We start from the raw sequence: 22,029 nt of genomic DNA, 5'->3' as shown, positions 1-22,029 counted from the left end.
TTTGTCTCCACAAAGAAGCACAACAGTATGTCTCGGGCCTTGTACGATGCTAGTGTCCAGGAGTGGTCTTTAAGGATCTGGTTGATTTAATGATTCCTTGGCATAGTGTTTGGAGGATAAAGAGCCATTTGGATTCTTTGGGAAGAACAGTTTTAGGCTCCTGATGCTCATACTGCCATGGTATGGGTTCTCACAGAGGAAGTTTGGGCTGTTTTTCTCTGAGCCAAGCAAATGGAGATACAGTTGTTTTTTTTAACAGATTAAAATGAGTGTCTTCATGATAGCCTACTCTGAAAGTGAGATTCTTGTCGAAACTTTTATGTATATGTACCCTCAGAGGTACAGTAAAAATTTGTTTCATTCATGTATAGATGGATTGTCACCTAAAGAGATGCTAAGGTTCATAAATGGCCCCATGATTGTTTATGGGGATCAGAGAGAGGATTCAGCTATCTCATGTATGCATTTGGTTTTGGTATCTCATTAAAAAGATTAATGGAGATTGTCCTTTTGGTTTCTTATTGGGATGATTTTAAAAGGCTATATGTCGTTACGGAAAAAGTCCCAACTAAGTATTTTCATCCTTAGTGTCACACATGGAGGCATCTCATGATAATGGAAAGAGCTGTAGGTTTTCAAGTCAGACTTACTAGAGTCTTGGTGGGCAAGCTTGCTAAGTTGCTTAAGCTCTTTGAGGTTGATGCTTCTTTTCTATAGGGTTCTTGTGAGAAACTGAGAGTAAGAACCAGAAGCCCATCTCTGAAATGTGATAGATTCTTAATAATCATTGGTGTCCTTCCTCTTAAGCTGCATGTTTATCCCTTTCTCCTTGTTAGAATTATCTACACTACTTTCCAAGCACATTAAAATCATTTTGTGTAACTATAATTCAGCACTTTTAAAAATGAGAATCTCTAATAAAGACAGTAGTAAAATAATCAATAAATCTCATTGTTTACAATCAGTGAGTCCTGAAAAACCACAGTGGTAGGAAACTAGCCTTACTATGATTATTACTGCACCCTTCCATGAAGTAACTTCTGCCACGAAAACGTAAAGCACACACACAACTGCTCTTGTGAATGTTTGTTTTCCTATGGCCAAAACATATATTAGATTAAGATCAGTGAACAGATGTTAATTGGTTTTATTTTGCATTGTAGTTGGTTAGAATTGTATTTGCTATTAACTTACAAAATTTATTGACTATATTCTCATTGATTTTTAGAGTGATGGAAAGTATTAAATGTATTCCTTGAATATCTGGCTAAATAGGCAATTAGTAGGTCACTCTGAAGAAGCTTCATTAAAAAGTCATAAAAATTTTATGTGGCATGTGTCTGTACCACATGTTCTCGTCCCTGTATAGGCACTGGGTGGTACAGCCCTGTGGTTCCAGATTTAACACTTAGTGGGGCATTTGTACCCTGGCCTGTATTGGAAGCCAGCGGACAGCCTCTCTGCTGAGCTGACCATTGATTACTTAGGCTTGTATTTATGTCTGTGTTATCATTGGGAAAATCTGTAGTCTTCTTTGGAAGGAATAAGTTCAACAGTCTAAACACAGGGAATTGATGAGAAATAATATTTAACACACTCTGAAAATCTTTTGAGTTGTTTATTCATGTAATGAGATTAGGTGTGAGTTATTGGATTATTAACCAGAAGCTTAAATCAAGCCCTTGCTGTTATGATCAAGTGTTTACTTCGGCTTTGTTTTCCAGGGCCAGCCAGGGGACCAGGCTCCTCTCTTTGCTGCACAAGCACGGCCCTCCCCTCAGCTCCCTCAGTATCCAGGGCTGCAGCAAGCACAGGTACCCACATTTACTTTGTAGGTACTGACAGGATTTTCAACGCTCTTTATTGGAAGAGGGAAATTAAGTAAATAGAATATATCAACTTCCTCTGGGGTCTAGAACTTGGTTATTTCTTCTACTTACAGGTTATAATTGACATTTCGAAACAGCATTATCAGGATTGTTGAAGAAGTCTAGGATTGATTAAGGAGCATAAAACATTCTAGAAAATCCTTTAAAAGTATAAATTTAAACCTTTTTTTTTTTAGACGGAGTTTCGCTCTTGTTACCCAGGCTGGAGTGCAATGGCGTGATCTCGGCTCACCGCAACCTCCGCCTCCTGGGTTCAGGCAATTCTCCTGCCTCAGTCTCCAGAGTAGCTGGGATTACAGGCATGCGCCACCATGCCCAGCTAATTTTTTGTATTTTTAGTAGAGACGGGGTTTCACCACGTTGACCAGGATGGTCTCAATCTCTCCTCGGCCTCCCAACAAGTGCTGGGATTACAGGCTTGAGCCACCCCGCCTGGCCAAATTTAAACCTTTGTGATGATTGTAGCTATTGAAATACTTAACAATCCCAGAGTTATTTCTTTTATGTTATGATGTATGAGGATGTAATTCAGTTTTGTAGTTGTCATATTTGGGCTGAGCTCAGTGGCTCATGCCTATAGTCTGCACTTTGGGAGGCCGAGGTGAGAGGATTGCTTGAGCCTAGGAATTTGTAGCCAGCCTGGGCAACATAGTGAGACCCAATCTCTACAAAAGAAAATAAAAATTAAAAAATTAGCCAGGGGTGGTAGCATGCACCTATAGTCCCAGCTGCACGGGAGGCTGAAGTGGAGGACTGCTTGAGCCTGGGAGGTTAAGTTGCAGTAAGCTGTGATCAGACCACTGCACTCTAGCCTTGGGCAACACAGCAAAACCCCATCTAAAAAAATAAATAGAGTCGGGCCGGGCATGGTGGCTCAAGCCTGTAATCCCAGCACTTTGGGAGGCCGAGGCAGTGGATCACGAGGTCAAGAGATCGAGACCATCCTGGTCGACATGGTGAAACCCTGTCTCTACCAAAAATACAAAAAATTAGCTGGGCGTGGTGGCACGTGCCTATAATCCCAGCTACTTGGGAGGCTGAGGCAGGAGAATTGCCTGGGCCCAGGAGGCGGAGGTTGTGGTGAGCCAAGATCGCGCCATTGCACTCCAGCCAGGATAACAAGAGTGAAACTCCGTCTCAATAAATAAATAAATAAATAAATAATAAATAAATAGATAGATAGAGTCATATTCAAAGATAGCATCAATGAGGAAATGAGGAATCATGGTAGAATAAGAAAATAATGGGCCTTGGACTCAGACTTTGACACAGTTCCTAGCAACTTACTAGCTGTGTGACACTGTAAGTTACCTACCCTGAGCTTTGGTTTCCTTCTCTGTAAAATAGAGATGAAGGGTGTGAAGGATTTAAGACAACCTATGGAACTAACATAGTGGCTGATATACATTATAATGCAAACCTTGAGCTGCTTTTACTAACAATTTTGTTATTTCTGTATTCCTATACTCTCACCCTATCCCTCTGGGAATCAGGAATGCAGGAGTGTTGACAAGATTGTTAGTTGGTTTGGCAATTCATTCTCTGTCCATAGCTGAAAGAGAAACCCAGATTGCCCTACACAGGCACTGAGCCCTTCAGCCTGGATCCATTCATGCTGCCTGCTGGAAGTTCATTATCTGTTTCTCTGTCTTCCAAGTCAGAGGCATTAAACTACCTGAAAATATGATGCTTTGAGGATTTGAAGAGCAATGTTGTTCTATTTTAATTGGCATTGAGTTCTATAAATTGTACCTAGTGATCCAACAGATCCTCAGGTTTCTCTTTTTTATAAGGTGACAATATTCAAAGAACTAGGTACTTGTATATTAATATTGATTAGGAAAGTTAAGTGTTCACATTACTGGTTGAGTGTTGAACTAGGTCTCATTAGTACCAGAAGATAATGAACAGTTACCAGTTGTGCCCTTCCTGGCTAAGGTATTAATAGTTTTTTGGCACAGTTTTGGAACTGGTTAGTTAACTACACACACACAACCGATCAGACTGCGACTACCTGAAGAGGTATAATTTTATGTTGGGAAAGTGTATTTCATTATTTCAATTTGTAGTGAGCATGTGTAGCTTTTCTGACTAATTTTGGAGATGATATTAATGATACTTGGGATCTGTTGAACATTGATGTCATCTGTGCACTGAAGGTATGGATGCTTGCCTAATTATTCCTTTATAGAAACATGCCCTTTTCTCAAAATAAGCAGCTGATCTTAAAAGCCAGTTTAACTAAATGAGGACTCATTTTTTTTTTAAGTTGACATTTCTGGTGAATCATTACACAGCTAGATCATTCTGTGGCCTTTCTGGCCAGATTCCCTGCATCCAGGGTAGTCCTCCTCAAATTTTGAGTTATGAGAACCTTTGAAAACAGTGAATTTCAGGGGAGTCCTCATGGGTTTGTTTTTGCCCCATATTTTGTAGTGATGGGAAAGCTGGGTATTAATTGAAACACTGACTTCTTTCCTTGTGCCTGCATGCAGACCATGCCCCAGGGCTATACGATGTATGGGACTCAGATGCCTTTGCAGCAGACATCACAGCAGCAGGCTGGCAGTGTGGTCCTGTCTCCCAGCTATAACTCCAGAGCCTATCCAGCCGCACATTCCAACCCTGTGCTAATGGAAAGACTCAGACAGATTCAGCAGCAGCCGAGTGGCTACGTTCAGCAGCAGGCCTCACCGTACTTGCAGCCCCTCACTGGCTCTCAGAGGTGATACATGTAGAAATGATGTTGGCAATAGTGAACAGTCACATTCCTGGGTTTCTTATGCTTATAGAGCATGGTACTTTATCACTGTTTTTATGAGCTTGCATATTTGCAAATAATTTGCATTCTGCAGTCTTAATTTTCATAGTATCCAGATAGAGGTTCAAAATAAAGAATGCTCCATCTTGTTTATTTCATTAAAGATATTTATGGCTTTGACTTATATCTTCCATGATATGAGTATATAAGTCTGTAAATGATACTACTGCGTTTGCTTCAGTGTTTTTTTTTTTTTTCTCTCCTCTTTTAAAAATTCTCTGAACATATCTAACAGAGAAAACTCTTGATTATTGTTAGAAATGCTAGAGTTTGTTGATTGGAGCAGTAAAATTGTGCATGGTGCATATGAGAGTTTTGTTATAACTTAGTTTCTACCTTTTCCACGTCAGAGATGTTTGGCAAAACAGGATTATGATAGACTTTTTTCTGTTCTTGTTTAATTAGATTTCTTAGAGCATATAACTGTGTTGTCTGTTAAAGTAGCTGCCAACCACCTTTGGCTATTTAAATTTAGACTATTTAAAATTAAATTAAAAACATAGTTCCTCAGTCACACTAGTCACATTTCAAGTGTTCAGTAGTAGCTGAGTGTGGCCAGCAGGGCTAGCTTCAATGGTGTGTGACGTGTGCTGTGTTTAGAAGAGCCTGTGTTTACAAATGCTTGATGCTTACATTAATGCTCTGCAGTTTCTCTGTGGAAATTCTTACTACATTTTGATCAGGGGGTCTTGTGTTTTTGTTATGCACTGAGACCCAAAAATTGTGTAGTTCGTCCTCGTGGCTAGTAGCTATCTTACTGGACAGTGCAGAGAGAAAACATTGCAGTCATCCCGGAAAGTTCTGCTGGATAGTATTGTCCTAGAAAAAGTAAGTACCATGCCAAACGTGGCAATCTAATGGATAGCAGCACAGCTCCCATCTATGGCCATCAATGGCTACGTGATGACGCCAAGGAATCACTCTTTGGAAAATTGGCAAGGTTGATGGTAACACATTTGAGAACACATTATTATTTTGGATAATAATTTGGAAAATGTGCATTGTTATGTACTATTTTTATAATAAATAGCCACATGACATGGCCCACAAACTTGAACTTCAAAGCCCAAAAGTTCTGGATTCAAATCCCACCTATGCCATTTGCTTTCTAAGTAACCTTAGTAAGTTACCTCTAGCTCTATTTTTTCATTTTTGAAGTAGGAATAACAAAACTGACCTTAAAGGGCTCTCTGGTGAGGAGCAAAAGAAGTAACACATTTCAGACCTTTAGTACAGTGCCTGCTTCAAAGTAAATGCTCAATTACTATTCTTCATTATTGAAAACTATTAAATGTTTAAAAAGCAATTCATTGCATGACCGCAATTTTACCTTAAGTCATGTGCTTGCTGTCCTGTTTCAAGTGGTCACATCTATTATTTTAACCACTGGGCTTTAGTCTGTTTGAATTGCGCTAGGGATTACTGAGCACTGATTGTTTCTTTGGCGGTATATGTAATGTGCTGGTAGGACTGATTAAAAGTTTGACATTATGCTTGGACCTGAACCAACTTGCATTATTCTTTGCCAGACTGAACCATCAGGCTCTACAGCAGAGCCCTCTGGTGGGCGGGGGAATTGATGCTGTCCTGACTTCTGCACATCCAAACCTTCCCTCCGTGCCCCTGCCTCAGGATCTCATGAGACCCAGACAGCCGCAAGTTCGACAGCAGCAGAGAATCCTCCAGGTACGGGGCAGGGAGATGAGGGCAATGCTGTCACACTTCAGACAGTGTGAATACGCAACAGTCATAAAAAATGAAAAACACTTCAGACTTCAATTGCCAAATTCCAAGGAGCCCTGTCTATTTGATGCCAAGAGCTACATTGGTACAATGTAGTTCTAACTTGGCTAGAATTTTTTTTCTCTGTGTGTCTACCAGGTTATTGAAAAAAGAGTAAGTTGTGTAGACCATTCTTCCCATTTCACAAAGGTTTGGGAGGGCAGATGGATGACTTTAATAGAGTTAGCTTCAGCTTAACTGTTTTAAGTAGGAGTCATGCAAATTTTTAAAAAGTTTCATAAATGTGAAAACAAGAAACTGAGCCATCCAGAGCTTTCATCGGATTCCTAGAGCATTCTACAATCTAAAAACATTTCTGTAACACCTCTGGTCTCATAAGGCTGTGAAATGTAAGGAACATAGACTATTTCAAAGGGATATGACATCTTGTCTCCATTAGAATCCAGAGAACTGTATTCACTTATTTGATGTACATTTTAAGTCACTTAGATAAAGAGTTCTTTCCCTTGATACAGTTTTTTCAGACACAAAGCCTCCCTCTATCAACCAGGCTAGAGTGCAGTGGTGCGATCTTGGCTCACTGCAACCTCCACCTCCTGGGTTCAAGTGATTCTCCTGCCTCAGCCTTCTGAGTAGCTGTGATTACAGGCATCCGCCACCAGGCCTGGCTAATTTTTTTGTACTTTTAGTAGAGATGGGGTTTTGCCATGTTGGCCAGGCTGCTCTCAAACTCCTGACCTCCAGTGATCCATCCCTCTTGGCCTCTTAAAGTGCTGGAATTAAAGGCGTGAGCCATCCTGCCCAGCTTCCTTGATACATTCTTGTTTCTCACTTGCTTATTTAAAAAATACAGGCCATTATGTTTACCTGTATCATTTGTCTTTATTTAACAAGCTTGTCCTATGTTACTGAATTGGAGATTTCCTAAGGAGACTGTACAGTGGGCTTTAATCTAATCAAGTCCAACTTGAGATGCACTCTTATGTACTGCTAAGAACAGAACACCAAAAATGAGGAGTCTAGTAGAGCTGGAGTGCCCAGGGGCTGTTCTCTCTGTGAGGTCAGTGAGAAGAAAACCTGCCATGCAGAAAGGGACAGGAAGGAGCATGGATATCTTATCCTTGACACCGGATAGAGGGGGAAAAACAAATATATCCCTTGAACATTTGAACGGCAAGCTCGGGTAGGTTTGAGTCTAATTTCATTGTGAGACACAAAATACTGATTGTTAGTGCCCAGGTGACAGGCAAAAGCCAACACACCCCCTGGAACTGGGCTTTCCAATTGTAAGATGACATTAGTAGTAAGATGTCATTAGTTGCATCCCAATTTGTAGCCTGTTAAAATGCTTTTTAAAAAAAGTTATATCACAAAACTTAAAACATAGGGTGACTGATTAGGAAAGTGTGGCCTACAGATAGCAATCCCAATCATTGTATAGATGTTGTCTCCAATGGTAAAAGCCCTCTACTCCTGTTTTGTCCTGGAAATACATCTCTCTTAAATATGTAGAAGGGGTTAAATAAGAATATTCAAGTAAAGTACTTGTTTGATAATTTTATGATTAATGTTATGACTAATATTATCATTAATATAACTACTATTAGTACTTATTTTCTTAAATCATCATTTTTTCCCAAGTTTTGAGGATGTGTTTCAGAATTTTTTAAGATCGATAATTTATAGTTTGCTCTATTTTAGAATTTCTCATTTCCAAATCACTGAGGAAAGTTATACCACATTATTTGTTTACTTACCAGTTTTAAATCTTATGTTGGTGTTTTTCAAGGCTGCAAATATGGAAAGCCTTTTTTTATTGGACCATATGTATTTTTTACCCTAATTAGCATAATATGTCCTGGTAATTTTTTCATTACCAACACATTATTCCCTGGAGATGAGTGATTTGCTTCTACATCAGGATTATACTTCTTTTTTGGTGACTGGCTACTTCTGTAAAGGAAAACGTTATGGTGAAGTTGGGTTAATTTTTCTTAGAAGAGCTTCTAGAGGGCTAACTGGTGGATGATATTGTAATCATTGTGATTTTGGTCCAACTTGGATTGTTCTCGTTGGGATCATGTTACCCAGACCTCTGCTAGGATTCCAGACCCATGAGCATTGTCACTTAGTGAGAAATGCCATATAACAATAGCTATTTGTTTCTTGGCTGTAAAGAAGACCAATAATTTAGGGGATAGTATGCAAACCAAGTTAAAAAAGTGCAAAAGATGAAAAGATGTCTAGACTGTCATCATCATCAGGATGAAGTGTTTGGGTAGAGGAAATTTTAAAGGTCACTGAGACAAAACAACTATTAATATTTTTCTCTCCTCTGTGTCCTACCTGGTAGATGTCTAGTCTGTGTTGCTTCTGTGACTTGGAAGCACTTTTCAAGAGCTGTGTATTTGAGCCAACCCTGTTACTGACATGATTTCTGAACTAATGCTGTAAATTATGCCAGAAAGTCTCATGATGGCTAGTCTGCATCTTCCCTTTGGAAAGAAAAACTATAAGAATTCTTCCAGATATCATAAGGAATGAGATTACCACTGAGCAGTCCCTGTCCAACTTGTAGTGTAAGGAGGGATAAGACGTGTAGAAGGACAAATGACACGAAAGGAATTAAAACAGTAAGCAGAAAGGATGGCCCAGACAGTGCAGTGTGGTATAGACAGCAACACTGACTGCCACAGGAAGAGATCCGTGGGATTGGGGTGGTCCTAGAAGGCTTCATGGATGAGCAGGTTTAGGTCTTGCCCTCAAAAGGATGAATGAGGTTCAGCAAGGTAAAGATGGAAGAGGCAAGTAAATATTGTTTTTACTGCAACATAAAAGTTAGATAAAAGGTATATGGGGAAAACAGATTCAGAAATGCTGTTGTTATCTTCTTCCTGTTAAGTGTATAACCTTTTTACCCTCTTTCCAGATGCAGCAGCCCCAGCAGCCCCAGCCTCAGCAGCCTCCCCAACCCCAGCAGTCCTCGCAGCCCCAGAGTCAGACCCTTGGTCTCCAAGCAATGCAGTCCCAGCAGCCCTTGGTAAGACATGTAGGTTTCTTCTTTAAAAGCAGGTTGCATTCTTCATGTTCATAAGATTGTTAAGAACCGACATAGCCTAAATATGCCCTAGCAGTGTTTTCCTAGAACTTGACCAGGATTTTGTTGTCACTGTAGTTGGTATATTTGTTTTCATATGAAGATACAAGTTAATATTTGGGATTCAGTAGGTTATACCATTATTATTCTTCAAAATTTTTTGGACTATTGCACAGACAAAAATTTTTACATCATCTTTTTTTCCTAAACAATGTTAAAATGATGATTTATTATCTATGCTTAAAAGATTATCTTACTGTGCTTTGATTTTTGCTATAATCTTAAAAACCATGGGTGTGCCTTCTAAAATATTATCTGTTATCTTCAATAAGAAATTGTTTTATAGTCGGCACTTGCTGCAAGAATTTACCTGTAACTCACAGTCATCTAGTTCACTTCTCTAGCTTCATAGATCAAATTTGGAAATGTCATATGCAAAGCCATCAGAGTCTTCTAAATCTCAGTCATTTACAACAGCATTTACTTTTGCCATGCCATATTCCTGTTTTATTAGTTACTTTTTTTAAACTGTCATCTTACTGTATTTGCTTAAATAAATGTATTTTTCAAAGAAGCATTTTACCACTACCATCTGTAATTATATCACTTGCCATATATTGGAAATGTCTGTGAAAGTAAATACAAAGAGCATTTAGAAGGGAATCTCCGTTTAAGTGAGAGATATGAATTGCGTGAATGAGCCCAACTGCGACAAGCTGGCTTACTGCACGTGTCTCACACTTGGGTAAACACTAGTGTAGACTGCCTTCAGCACCTGATTTTTAAACTGGATGGTTTCACAACTTGTAGTAAAGGGGGAACAATATGGTGTAGTGATAGTACAGTAGGAGGGCTCAGAGTAGAGTTAGGTGGTTAAAGAACTGTGTCCAGGCCAGGCGTGGTGGCTCATGCCTGTAATTCCGGGACTTTAGGAGTCTGAGGAAGGCAGATCACCTGAGATCAGGAGTTCAAGACCAGCCTGACCAACATGGAGAAACCCCGTCTCTACTAAAACTACAAAATTAGCTGGGTGTGGTGGCAGGTGCCTGTAATCCCAGCTACTTGTAATCCCAGGAGAATTGCTTGGACCCAGGAGGCAGAGATTGCAGTGAGCCGAGATCATGCCATTGCACTCCAGCCTGGGTAACAAGAGCAAAACTCCATCTCAAAAATAAAAAAGAACTGTGTCTAAATTGGATTGACCAGAACATGGTCAACTGGAATAGGGCATCCATAGTACATTTAACAAACCTCTGCCCTTTCCATGATGGAAGAGGTCCAGGTATAATCATCCTGCCACCAAGTAGCTGGCTGATCACGCTGAGGAATGGTGCCATGTCACAGGCTCAGTGTTGGTCTCTGCTGCTGGCAAATTTGGTACTCACTGCTGCCAGGTCAGCCTTTGTGAGTGGAAGTCCATGTTGCTGAGCCCATGCATAACCTCCATCCCTGTCACCATGGCCACTTTGTTCCTGGCCCCATTGGGTGGTGACAAGGGTGGCTAGGGAAAGAGGCTGAGTGGTATCCATGGAATGGGTCATCCTATCCACTTGATTATTAAATCCTCCTCTACTGAGGTCACCTGTTGGTGAGCACTCACATGGGATACAAATATCTTCACAGTTTTTGACCACTCAGAGAGGTCCATCCACATACCTCTTCCACAAATTTCTTTGTTACCAATTTTCTAGTCATGCTGCTTCTTGTGCTTTACTGTGTTTTGTATGTTTGTTTTTGGAGACAGAGCCTTGCTGTCTTGCCCAGGCTGGAGTGTAGTGGTGCAGTCTTGGCTTACTGAAACCTCCACCTTCTGGGTTCAAGCAGTTCTTGTGCCTCAGCCTCTCAAGAAGCTGGGATTACAAGCACACACCACCACACTTGGCTAACTTTTGTACTTTTAGTGGAGACGGGGTTTCACCATGTTGGCTAGGCTGGTCCCAAACTCCTGACCTCAAGTGATCCACCTGTCTGGGCCTCCCACGGTGCTGGGATTATGGACATGAGCCACCACGCCTGGCAAGAAAAATTATGCATTTCTTATTTATATTCTGGTATTTTTCTTAATAGTTCCACTAAGATGTATTATATATATTATAAATATGTTTATATTTTATAAACATCTCCAGCAGATTCAATTCTTGGTACTAGCCAAAGCTCTCCATTCTTTGCTTCTTTCTTTGCTAGAGAAGAGGGTGGTAAGGTAGCTGTTGAAGATAAGTAAACAGCTGCCTCTTTGGGGGTTCTGATTCATGCCGTATCAAAGCAGAAGTGTTAATGGTAACACAGTGCCACCCATCTCATGACTTGTCCTACTGCTATCTGGTGACAATTCACAGTTGAAGTCAATAAATGCTTCTTCTTAGGGTAGTGCAAAAGTCATGCCGTCTCGTCTACCAAGACTAGCACCCTGCCAGATGTTATAGAGCATGCCAGTGAGACATCACTTCCTGCCACTAGAGGACTTAGAATCTTAGGAAATGGTGCAATGGCAGCACTTCCTGTGGGAAGTAGCGTATGGTTCCTGAATTTCTGAAAGAAGTGCTAGAGGCATGGTATTCATGTGCTAGAACGTCCTAACAAAGTACATAAACTAGATGTCTTCAACAACAGAAGCTGTCTGTTTTGGAGGCCAGAAGCCCAATATGAAGGTGTCAGCAGGCTTGGTTCCCTCTTCCTGCGTCTCCTCCAGCTTCCGGTGGCTTGCTAGGACTCTTTGGCATTCTTCAGCCCATAGAAACAGCACCATGAGCTTTGCCTTCACCTTCACAGGCATATCTCCCTGTGTATATGCATATGTCCAAATTTCTACTTTTTATAAGGACCCCAGTCATATTGGATTAGGTCCCACCCTAATTACCTAATTTCAGCTTGATTACCACTGTAAAGACCCTATTTCTAAATAAGGTCACATTTTGAGGTACTGAGTGTTAGGACTCCAGCATGTCTTTTTTAGGGGACATAATTCAACCTAAATAATCACAGGTCAGAAGGTGAGAGAAGTTTGGGAAGCCTAGACAGAGGAGGTTGAATGTGGCAGACATTAAAGGCAGTAAGATTTGATTATTTGCTTTTTGACTATTTGGTTCATCTCTTTGCTTGCTGACAGCGTCAGCTGAGATGTGTGGGATGATGATCATCCGTTGGTTTGGGCTGGAAGAAATGATTTTAAAAACTTGTAAAAAGTTAACAACTTGTAAAAGGTGACTTAGGACAGAAATTGGTGCTTCTTTAAAATGTATAAAAAGAAAACAGAGTTTTTCCATGAAAAGAGCAAGACAGACTGAAAAGCCTATGTTTACAAATTAAATCTGGTCCCAGCTTAATATTGATGCCTGTGCTGTCATTTGCCTACCTAAGTTGCTTGTCTTCTGGGAAGGAAAAACATCTGGAAATAAAGACATGGGTGCTGGCATGTCTAGTTTTGGCCTAAATTATATTTCTTGACTAGAAAAATATTTTTAATGCTTATGTGTTGTTATGATTAAAGTCTTAACTAAATATATTGACAGACCATGGTCTTTTCTTTAAAGCTACTTCCAGCATTAAGAAAATAATAATCATTGATGAAATAATCCTTTCATCTTAAACTCAGGTTGTCACAGTTTGGTGACTTAAAAAATATGGTAACAGAAAGATTTCAAAAGTTGGCTTTTTACATCAACGGAGCCTTGTGTCAATTTCATATTATATTGAATATTTGCCTTTTAAAAATATGCATAATGGTAGCAGTCGTTACTTAAACAATTATATTAAATTTTAGACAGTAATCACTGTGAAATTGTCTTCTAGTCTTCCTCGAGAAATTTATTTGTTCCTTTCAGAGAGATTGAGAAATTTTTTCAGACTGCCTCTGGAATTGGGAAGTAGCATGTACAGGTAACAATACTACTCTCCTTTTGAAGTGGGAGAAATTAGGTCCAGAGAACACTGAAGAATTGCCTTCCTTTGCATGAATTTGGAATTTATTTTTCTTTTGGAAGGAAAAGGAGAAGTAATTTTTATAGAAGGAAGTTGGGGAAGAAATATCAGGAGATTTCTGGTAACTGGATAGCCAATATATATTTGATATAGTACTTTTTTCTCACTAAACTGTGTATAGTTTTAAAAAGATAACTCTATGCAAGTTACTAGTTACCTTGAAAATAAACACACAACAAATTCTGAAACACATCAGCTGCTAGTCCTGTGTGACAGTGTGGACTGAGAGCGTGCCACCCTGTGTGAGTGGAGATGTGGCTGAGTGCAGGTACAGGTTTTTCCCAGGTGCTCAGTGAAGGCCCTATACATTGTTGTTCCTTCCAGTGCTGCTTGTACAGATGGAGGCCCATGCTTCATTCATCGGAGGAATCTGTCTGTGGACTCTGTCAGTAGTGCAGTTTTAAAATAAATGTTGCTTTGCTGCTTTGTTCTTTTGCTAACAAATGGAGTGGTCACAGCAAAAACCTCATAACTGTCATAAGGGCAGGGATGTATTTTACTCACTCTGGTGCCCTTAGAACCCAGAAAATTGCCTGGGTTTTGATAAATATTTGTTGAATGACTCATTTGTTGGATGTCAAAGCAATGAAAAAAACCTTTGTTAAAATCACACATTATCCCCACATCAAGAGGCAAGGTGTCCAAATGTCTGAGCATCGGTAGGTCCATCACCAAATCAGTCCTGCAGCTGATTTTGTCGGTGTATGGTTCTGCTGACAGGGCAAGCTCAGGTTTTCAGACAAAAAATATTTAAGTGATGTTTATTTAAATAGAAATTACTAATTAGTAGCACATTTTGCCTATGCTGTGATTGAGAAGAAGAAGTAAATGTTATTGAATAAAATAGGAATTTAGAGATCAGTCAGAATACATTTTTAAGACTGAGTGTGGTGGCTCACACCTGTAATCCCAGCACTTTGGGAGGCTGAAGCAGGTGGATCACAAGGTCAAGAGATTGAGACCATCCTGGCCAACATGGTGAAACCCCATCTCTACTAAAAATACAAAAATTAGTCAGGTGTGGTGGTGCGTGCCTGTAGTCCCAGCTACTTGGGAGGCTAAGGCAGGAGAATCACTTGAACCCAGGAGGCAGAGGTTGCAGTGAGCTGAGACTGCACCACTGCATTCCAGCTTGGTGACAGAGCGAGATTGTCTCAAAAAAAAAAACATTTTTAAAATTTTAATTTATTTTAGAGATAGAGTCTCACTCTGTCAGCCAGGCTGGGGTGCAGTGGTGTGATCATGGCTCACTGCAGTCTCAAACTCTTGGGCTCAAGTGATCCTTCCACCTCAGCCTCCCAAGTAGCTGGTAACGATAGTAAATACGTTATTTTTGTTTTAAGTTCAGGAAAGAATGGTATTTCCTGGAGAGTGGTTATGCCATGTTGATTAGTTCTACCTAACTGATATTATTAAGCTGGGTATTTGGTCTTGCGGTTACAGCAGGAGCATGGCACAGCTTCTACCCCTGAGAATTAAAAATCCAAAGTCCTAGAGAGAGAAGCAATTATCATGTTAAACCATGTTTGATAATAGAGGCATTTACACAGTACTAAGGGAATGGATGATAGCTGATCTTTGAAGGATGAGTAGATTTATAGGAAGGGTAGAGTGAAAATAAGTGGGGAGGAAGTGTATTCCAGGAGAAGGGGTGAACATCTGCAAAGGCGCAGAGGGGAGAGATCATCTCCTGTGTGGATAAAGGCCAAAAAAATCTTTCCCACTTCATTTGTCACATTTTAATAGGGAAGGCAAAACATAGATTATGGTTTTGGGGACCTCTAGAAAACCTCACTGAACCTATTTTTTGACCTGTTTGGGTAAATAAAAATTCAATTCCCACCCTAGTGATGATTCCAAAATCTCATCAAGCACCTGAACCACTTGGAGGAGCCATTTTAAAATTCAGATTTCTAGCACATTAGCTACAGAAATTCTAATTCAGGAAGTCTAGAGAGGAGTCCCAAGAGGATAATACTTTGAATTTCCCGCAGTGATTTTATGCTAACTCAACACAAAATCATACAGGGTTCAGTTCTTCACAGGAGGAGTTCAGTTGCTTGAACTGAAATGCTCAGAAGTGAGTCTTCTATAGGGTGTTGGAGGCAGCCCTTGTCCCTTGGTGGCAGGTGCTCCAGAGCCCAGAGAAATTGTATGTGGGGCCTGTTGCCTGCTGCCTGTGCATATACAGATGAAAACAAGTTAAAATTAGTATCCAGAGGTCTTGAGAGGAAGCAGATGTGGTAAAACACTGTAACTGAGAAGACTGTATATATAGACCATGACTTTCTGGTCAGTTTAAGGAAGTTGGCCAAATTTCTTGGCCTCAGAAATTCTTCATGTTCAAAAATTATTGCAGACCCAAAGACCTTTAGTTTATCTATCAATATTTACAAATTTGTTTTACAAATTTACAAAATTTGTTTTCATGTTAGAAATCAAAACAAATATTTGTTAATATTACTAAATATTATGTTTAGTATTTTAAGATAAACTCATGTTACTGAAAGTAACATGCTTTTATGAAAAATCGGCATATATTTTCAAAAGGAAGTTATATAAGAGTGACATGGTTTTACTTTTTATTTGAGACAGGGTCTTACTTTGTTACCCAGGCTGGAATGCAGTGGTACCATCATGGCTCACTGCAGCCTTGACCTCCTGGGCTCAAGTGATCCTCCCACATCAGCCTCCCAAGTGGCTGAAACTACAGGCATGCACCACCATGCATGGCTAATTTTCGTAATTTTTTGTAGAGTCAAGGATTTGCCATGTTCCCCAGGCTGGTCTCAAACTCCCAGGCTCAAGCTAGTTATCTGCTCACCTCAGAGTGCTGGGATTACAGGCATGACTTACTGTGCCTGGCCTGTTTTATATTTTTGAAAATTTCTTTAATGTCTGGTTTAATAGAAAACATTTGATTTGTTGTACTGTTGTATGTAGGGTCTGGAAAGCTGTACTGTACATGCATGAGAAAATAAGAGTGAAAAAAACAATGTCTTAGTATTATTTTGAAAACAATTTTGACCTTGCAGGTAACTTGATAGAGTCTTGGGGATCTCTCCCAGGAACCCCTGGATCACAGTTTGAGGCCCTCTGACTATGTACTACCTCCTAGGCCACCCTCAGACCACCTCCCACTCCCCAACACACACATGCCATGCACACATGTGTACACGAGCTTCCTAGGGTATACCTAGTTACTGCCTAGGCTCTGCAAAATATAGTATCTGAGGCAACCACAGTGTTTTATTCTGTAAATATTCTATATGAAGCAGGCTTTAGAAGAACATAAAGAAGGCAGCTATGTGTTTGTTAAATGAATAAATATTGACTGTTCATGCACCATGTACCCCAATATGCTGTTCAATCAGCTTAGACATTTTTATAGCCAGCCTTTTAGAATCTAATTCGTTCCAAATAAGTTAATATTTGGAAGCTGATATTTTCAATCATGGTTAGGCTTGATGGGAATGGGTGATTCGTCAAATGGTCCAAAGCTTCATTTAGACATCTATTTTATAGCAAGGTAACTGTAGTTAATAATGTATATTCCAGAATTACTAAAAGTAGATTTTAAGTGTGTTTACCATAGTGAAATGGTAAGTCTGTAAGATGATAGATGTGGTAAATATAGGACATTTTCTAGGTGCAGTAGTCTTAACTAGTCAGAAGTGAACAGCAAAATTTGACATGTACTCATTGGTGGCAAAAGCTGACCGGAATAGACATGAGGCTCTTTTCATTTTTCCTACCTAACTATTCCAGCCAGGGATGATGGCACACTCATGGACTGCCCCTAATCCCAGTGAGACAAGAAGGGGAGAGAGATGTGGAGGGTACCTGGCCCCATAATCAAGCATATTACAGAAATGTATCATGCTTGATTATGAGTGCTGCCATATGTTTTGCCTGTTCTATGTGTTTGGAATGTTTCTCAGTAAACTGCATATGTTTAGATTCCAAGGCACATATCTGTCTTAAGGACTTTGGATAAGATCGAGGACAGTTACAGCTGTGTCAGGATTAAATAGGCTAATATGCACATAGAATATCTGGAACAGTACCTGGCATATAGTACAATATAAGGTTTTGTTAAATAAATAGGATAATTTCCCCAAGTAAGCATAGAAACTATTGAATAGAAAAGAATACTTTACTGACATTTTTGCATAAATGAAAGATTGATTTTTATTTTTTCCTCTTGAGTTAGGCAATGGGAAAAAGTGGCAAGCTGCTGTTTCTCTAATTTGTATTGGGGAAAATAGGAACATTGGTGAAGGAAATAGTTCATTAGTTTTGTGGATCTTTCTTGTTATTAGGAAAGTTGTGGGAAGTGAAGGTGCTTCAGAATTGGTCATTCCATCAATTGCTACTGAGCACCTGCTGTGCGCCTGGTGCTGCTGGTTACTACAGATACACCAAGCCCTTGTCCTTCAGTCACTCAATGTCTACTGGGAGATAAAAAGTTGAAACAGCTGTCGTGCCAGAATATTCATATTCAGTTTTGAAAGTATCAGTTTGGTAATGCCCTCTAAATAGAGGATAAGATAGGATTACCAGATAAAATACAGGGCTCCCAGTTAAATTTGAGTTTCAGGTAAACAATGAATAACACTTCAGTGTATATCCCAAATACTGCATGGTACATATTTATACTAAATGCATATTTGTCATGGGTAATATTTGGGACATGCTTGGATTATTGTTTTTTTTTTTTTTGAAATGTACATTTAACTGGACATGCTGTATTTTTATTGCTAAATCTAGCAACTGTACTTATAATCCTGGGCTATTCTTGGCAAGCTCTGAGGAGGAAATAGTTGTTGCACTCTTGTTGGGTAATTGAGAGGTCTTTTTCAAAAGACGAATTACAAAGGTATGGAAAACCAGCCAGGGATGATGGTGCACTCACTGACTGCCCCTAATCCCAGAGAGAGGTGAAGCAGGGTACCTGACGGGAGTGGCAGCCTTCCTGGAGTGGCACATGTCCAGCCAGCAGAGATTCTCATAGAGGAAAATTGGCAAAAACAAAAACTCACTCTGCTCCCTCCCAGCCTCACTGTGCTCCTGTGCTTCCGTCTCCTGGGAGTGCCCCCTCCCCACCTAGAGGTTGGAGGGCAGAGGAGCTGGCCTGGGTGATGCCCTCTACACAGGCAGCCTGGTGAGCACATGGAGGGTGGGCACATGGGAAACAGCCAGCACAGTGCTGATGTATGTGCCTGTGTCAGAACACTTTTTTTATGGCTCCAGGAGGAGCAAAGGGGTGGGGGTGGGGGGGCTGGGGGAGGAGAGAAGAGGAAGAAAAAAAAGGGAGAAAGCGATAGTCTGAAATTTGAAGGTTAAGATAAAAAGTAAATTGGTGCTACCAGTGATTCTAACCAAAAGTAATTTTGCTTCTACTAGCTGCTGATTTTTTTTCTTTTTTAGAATAACCACAATTTCTTGCATCAACTTAATGGATAAAATCAGGGCATGTGGCCTGCTATATTGTGCCTCTAACCTGATTCTTCCTACAGAGCCTGTATTTGCATGGCCCTGGGAATTAGCACTTTCTTAAAGTTAGCGCCCTCTGCCTTACTCACTCATTCTGCTCAGGCCCTGGCTCTGAAGGTGGGATTAGTGAACTTTCACTCTCCATCACATGGGGAGGGCAGAGTCCCAAATGAGCCCTACTCTTAGGGCACCACTCTGCCTCACTAGATTCTTTTCTCCAATTCATGCAAGGCACAGCCTATAGTACTTGAACAAATCTTCCAATCAGAGAGCTTTCATTTTGCCAGTGAAAATACTTTATATTAATAATATGATACTCATGAGCTAGCTGGTGAAGGGTGAGATGACAAGGATCTTTGAACTGCTGAACTACCATCTGGAGTGTGGAGGTTTTCACTGGGGCTCTTGAAATAAATGGCAACTAATAACCTGGAGTGTGGGTTCTTGAATGGATGGAGTACTCTAGGTATTCAGGTGTTCACCAGATGTACAAGAGGGTAGGTGAAAATTAATCCACACATACTGGTCATGGCCCTTTTTTCGTGAAGTATTGAGAAGTACTTTACAGTCTGTCTGGCCCTGCGAGTTAGTCTCTGTTCTTGTCTGTGGTTGGCACCATGGAATGATTTCTATCCTTTCTCCTGTCACCATTACAGTTTCCCAGGCAAGGCTTGCAGCAGACCCAGCAGCAGCAGCAGACGGCCGCCTTGGTGCGGCAGCTCCAGAAGCAGCTTTCCAGTAAGTAGACCTGTGTGTCACGGAACAGATGGCTCCTGGGAAATTAAAAATAAGCAAGCCAGCGAAACATAAGTGGTGGCTCTCCCAAAATGGTACTGTCTTCCTCAGTACAACTTTCATGGTATTTGGTTTAGCCCAAGGTATTTTCATTCTGCCTTGGTTTGGTTTTGGCTTGAATGTTTTGTTTCCTGGGAAAACCCCAGTTTTTCTCAAATTCAGTGAAGCTCTTTCTTTTTGCTTCCACCAGAATCTAGAAAGGTTTCTTTTCATTGGGAGGACTCCTGTGGAATCAAAGGAGTCTTCTTTTTATTATACAGATGAATCAAGTTAGCTGGCCTTCTCTTCAGAGAAGGGAGGCCAGCACTAAATTGTCAGACTGTGACAGTTCTTACCCCTGCACCATCCTACCCTTCTGATAGTGACTCATAAAGCAAAACCTGTAACATCATAGACAGCATGGCAGGGCAGTGTTTTCTCCCTAGTAATCTTGCCTGTAGTGCTGGTGTGTTGTTTTTGTTTTGATGTGCTGCCTTTCTAGAGAACATACCAATAGCCCATTTCATCATACCTCATCTCAGTGCCAGCAGTGTGCTGCCATGAATTGAATCACCCCTGTGCTCGGGTCATAGGACAGGAAACCCTTTTAGGAATGGGAGCAAGCCCTCTGTGATTCAAAGAATATTGGCCTGGAAGTCCAGAGATGTAAATGTTGGTGCTAACTTAGCCACCATTATCTGTATCGTGTAGTTTTCCCATCCATGCAGTGAGACTAGCAATTTCCTCTGGGTCTCGGATTACATACTTGTGAGGTACAGAATGAAGGCTAGTTTGTGGTGAAGGCAGTAGTGCAGGTCTCATAGCCTGATGATGCTGTAAGGAAATGGGTTGTGTCATTTCTGAGGGGTAGCTTGGTTTTAGTCTTAATTTTCTGCCTGGCTGCTGTGTGTGTTGATTTTCTAACAGAGGGAATGCCCTCTTACACCTTGTGTCTCTACCAGTGAACATCCAAGATTTTTTTTCTTCTTTAAAAATATTTTCTTCTTAGGGTCCCATTTAATGTCAGTTAAATCAAGTAAATATTCATTTCTAGCTACTGTTTAATAGATGTGGTCTATTAAAACACATTTGTAATTAAAATCTCATTATGTTTCACTAATTCTAGAGTTCTTATTCTTGCAGAAAATACAATCTGAAGGCAGATTTTTCTTTTTCTAGTGTTTAGAAATAGGTACCTATGATTTTTATAAAGTGGAACCTGTTTGGGAGAAGATATCTATTCTTAGTTCCTGTCTACTAGAGCTCAGCTTTTTGTTAAACCCATCGTTCATGGAGTATTTTCTTGGAACCAGGCACTGGGACTTGCCATGTATTGATTTGCTTTATTTTTAAACCACCCTGTGAGATTAAGTATTATTACTATTCCCACATTATAGATGAGGAAACAACTGAAGAACAGGGAAGTTGACTAATTTGCCCAAGATTTTTTCAGCTAATAGAGCTAAGACTTCGACTCAGAAGCACTCCTTCCAGAGCCCACATCTTAACCACAGTACATACTCTGCTGCCTGATAAGCAGTTATGCCAGAATCATTGTTGAAGAGCTGCAACTAAGCTGAGCTGCTCACCACGCCACTCCAGGGGGCTCCTTTGATAGCACGGCCCATGTGAACGGGGCCTCCTGATCTGAGTACTAAACAAGCAGTAGCGGTTTCGAAACCTATGTTATCTTTTGGTATCTACTGACTATTCCTTGTTTGTGTGTGTGTGTGCAGGCATGCATGTAAACACAGGCACATGCTTGAGTCACCACACACGGACACTCTTGCTCCTGCATATACTCTTGCACATATCTTATAGCCATTTGCAGAAAATTGCCCAGTTCCCATCTAATTTTCTCTTTACCAGTTATAATGTCAGTGTTAAAGCAGAATTGCTGACTTTTATAAGCATTTTGAGAACTTTCAATGTTTTATGAAACTTTTGCTATAGTCCTTTTGAAAGTTACTACTGAGTGGTTTAGTTCAGAGGGTGACACTTTGGATGGGCCTAAATCCTGCAGCCTTGCATTCACAAGTGTGGGACTGTGAGTTAGAGTTGGCCCCTCTGCAGGGTGGCACTTGAATCCCACCACAAGGGTTTTTCAGGACAAGGATAGTACTCTCTCTGGCCAGTCACCCTGTTCCTCTGTACCTGAGGCTGATACTGAGAGCAGTGACAAGGAGGTAGCATCTATCTGTGGCATAGTTTTGTATCTATAATTTTGGTTG

The 22,029-nt window shown here is 40.4% G+C and overlaps 1 protein-coding gene across 8 annotated transcripts in view; it reads left to right on the top strand.

Annotated features, from left to right (window-relative positions):
- The window catches only part of MED12L (mediator complex subunit 12L), a 365,084-nt gene that overhangs the window by 339,309 nt on the left and 3,746 nt on the right, over positions 1–22,029 (top strand). For all 8 annotated transcript variants that reach the window (XM_054247017.2, XM_078354011.1, XM_054247016.2 and 5 more), the window contains 5 exons: positions 1,725–1,814; positions 4,385–4,614; positions 6,240–6,396; positions 9,383–9,493; positions 19,681–19,762. In XM_054247017.2, the coding sequence (XP_054102992.1) occupies positions 1,725–1,814; positions 4,385–4,614; positions 6,240–6,396; positions 9,383–9,493; positions 19,681–19,762 (670 nt within the window). The remainder of the gene's footprint in view (positions 1–1,724; positions 1,815–4,384; positions 4,615–6,239; positions 6,397–9,382; positions 9,494–19,680; positions 19,763–22,029) is intronic.

Source organism: Callithrix jacchus, chromosome 17, assembly GCF_049354715.1.
Source record: "Callithrix jacchus isolate 240 chromosome 17, calJac240_pri, whole genome shotgun sequence".
NCBI lineage: Eukaryota > Metazoa > Chordata > Mammalia > Primates > Cebidae > Callithrix > Callithrix jacchus.
This window is presented reverse-complemented; position numbering and strand designations above follow the sequence as displayed.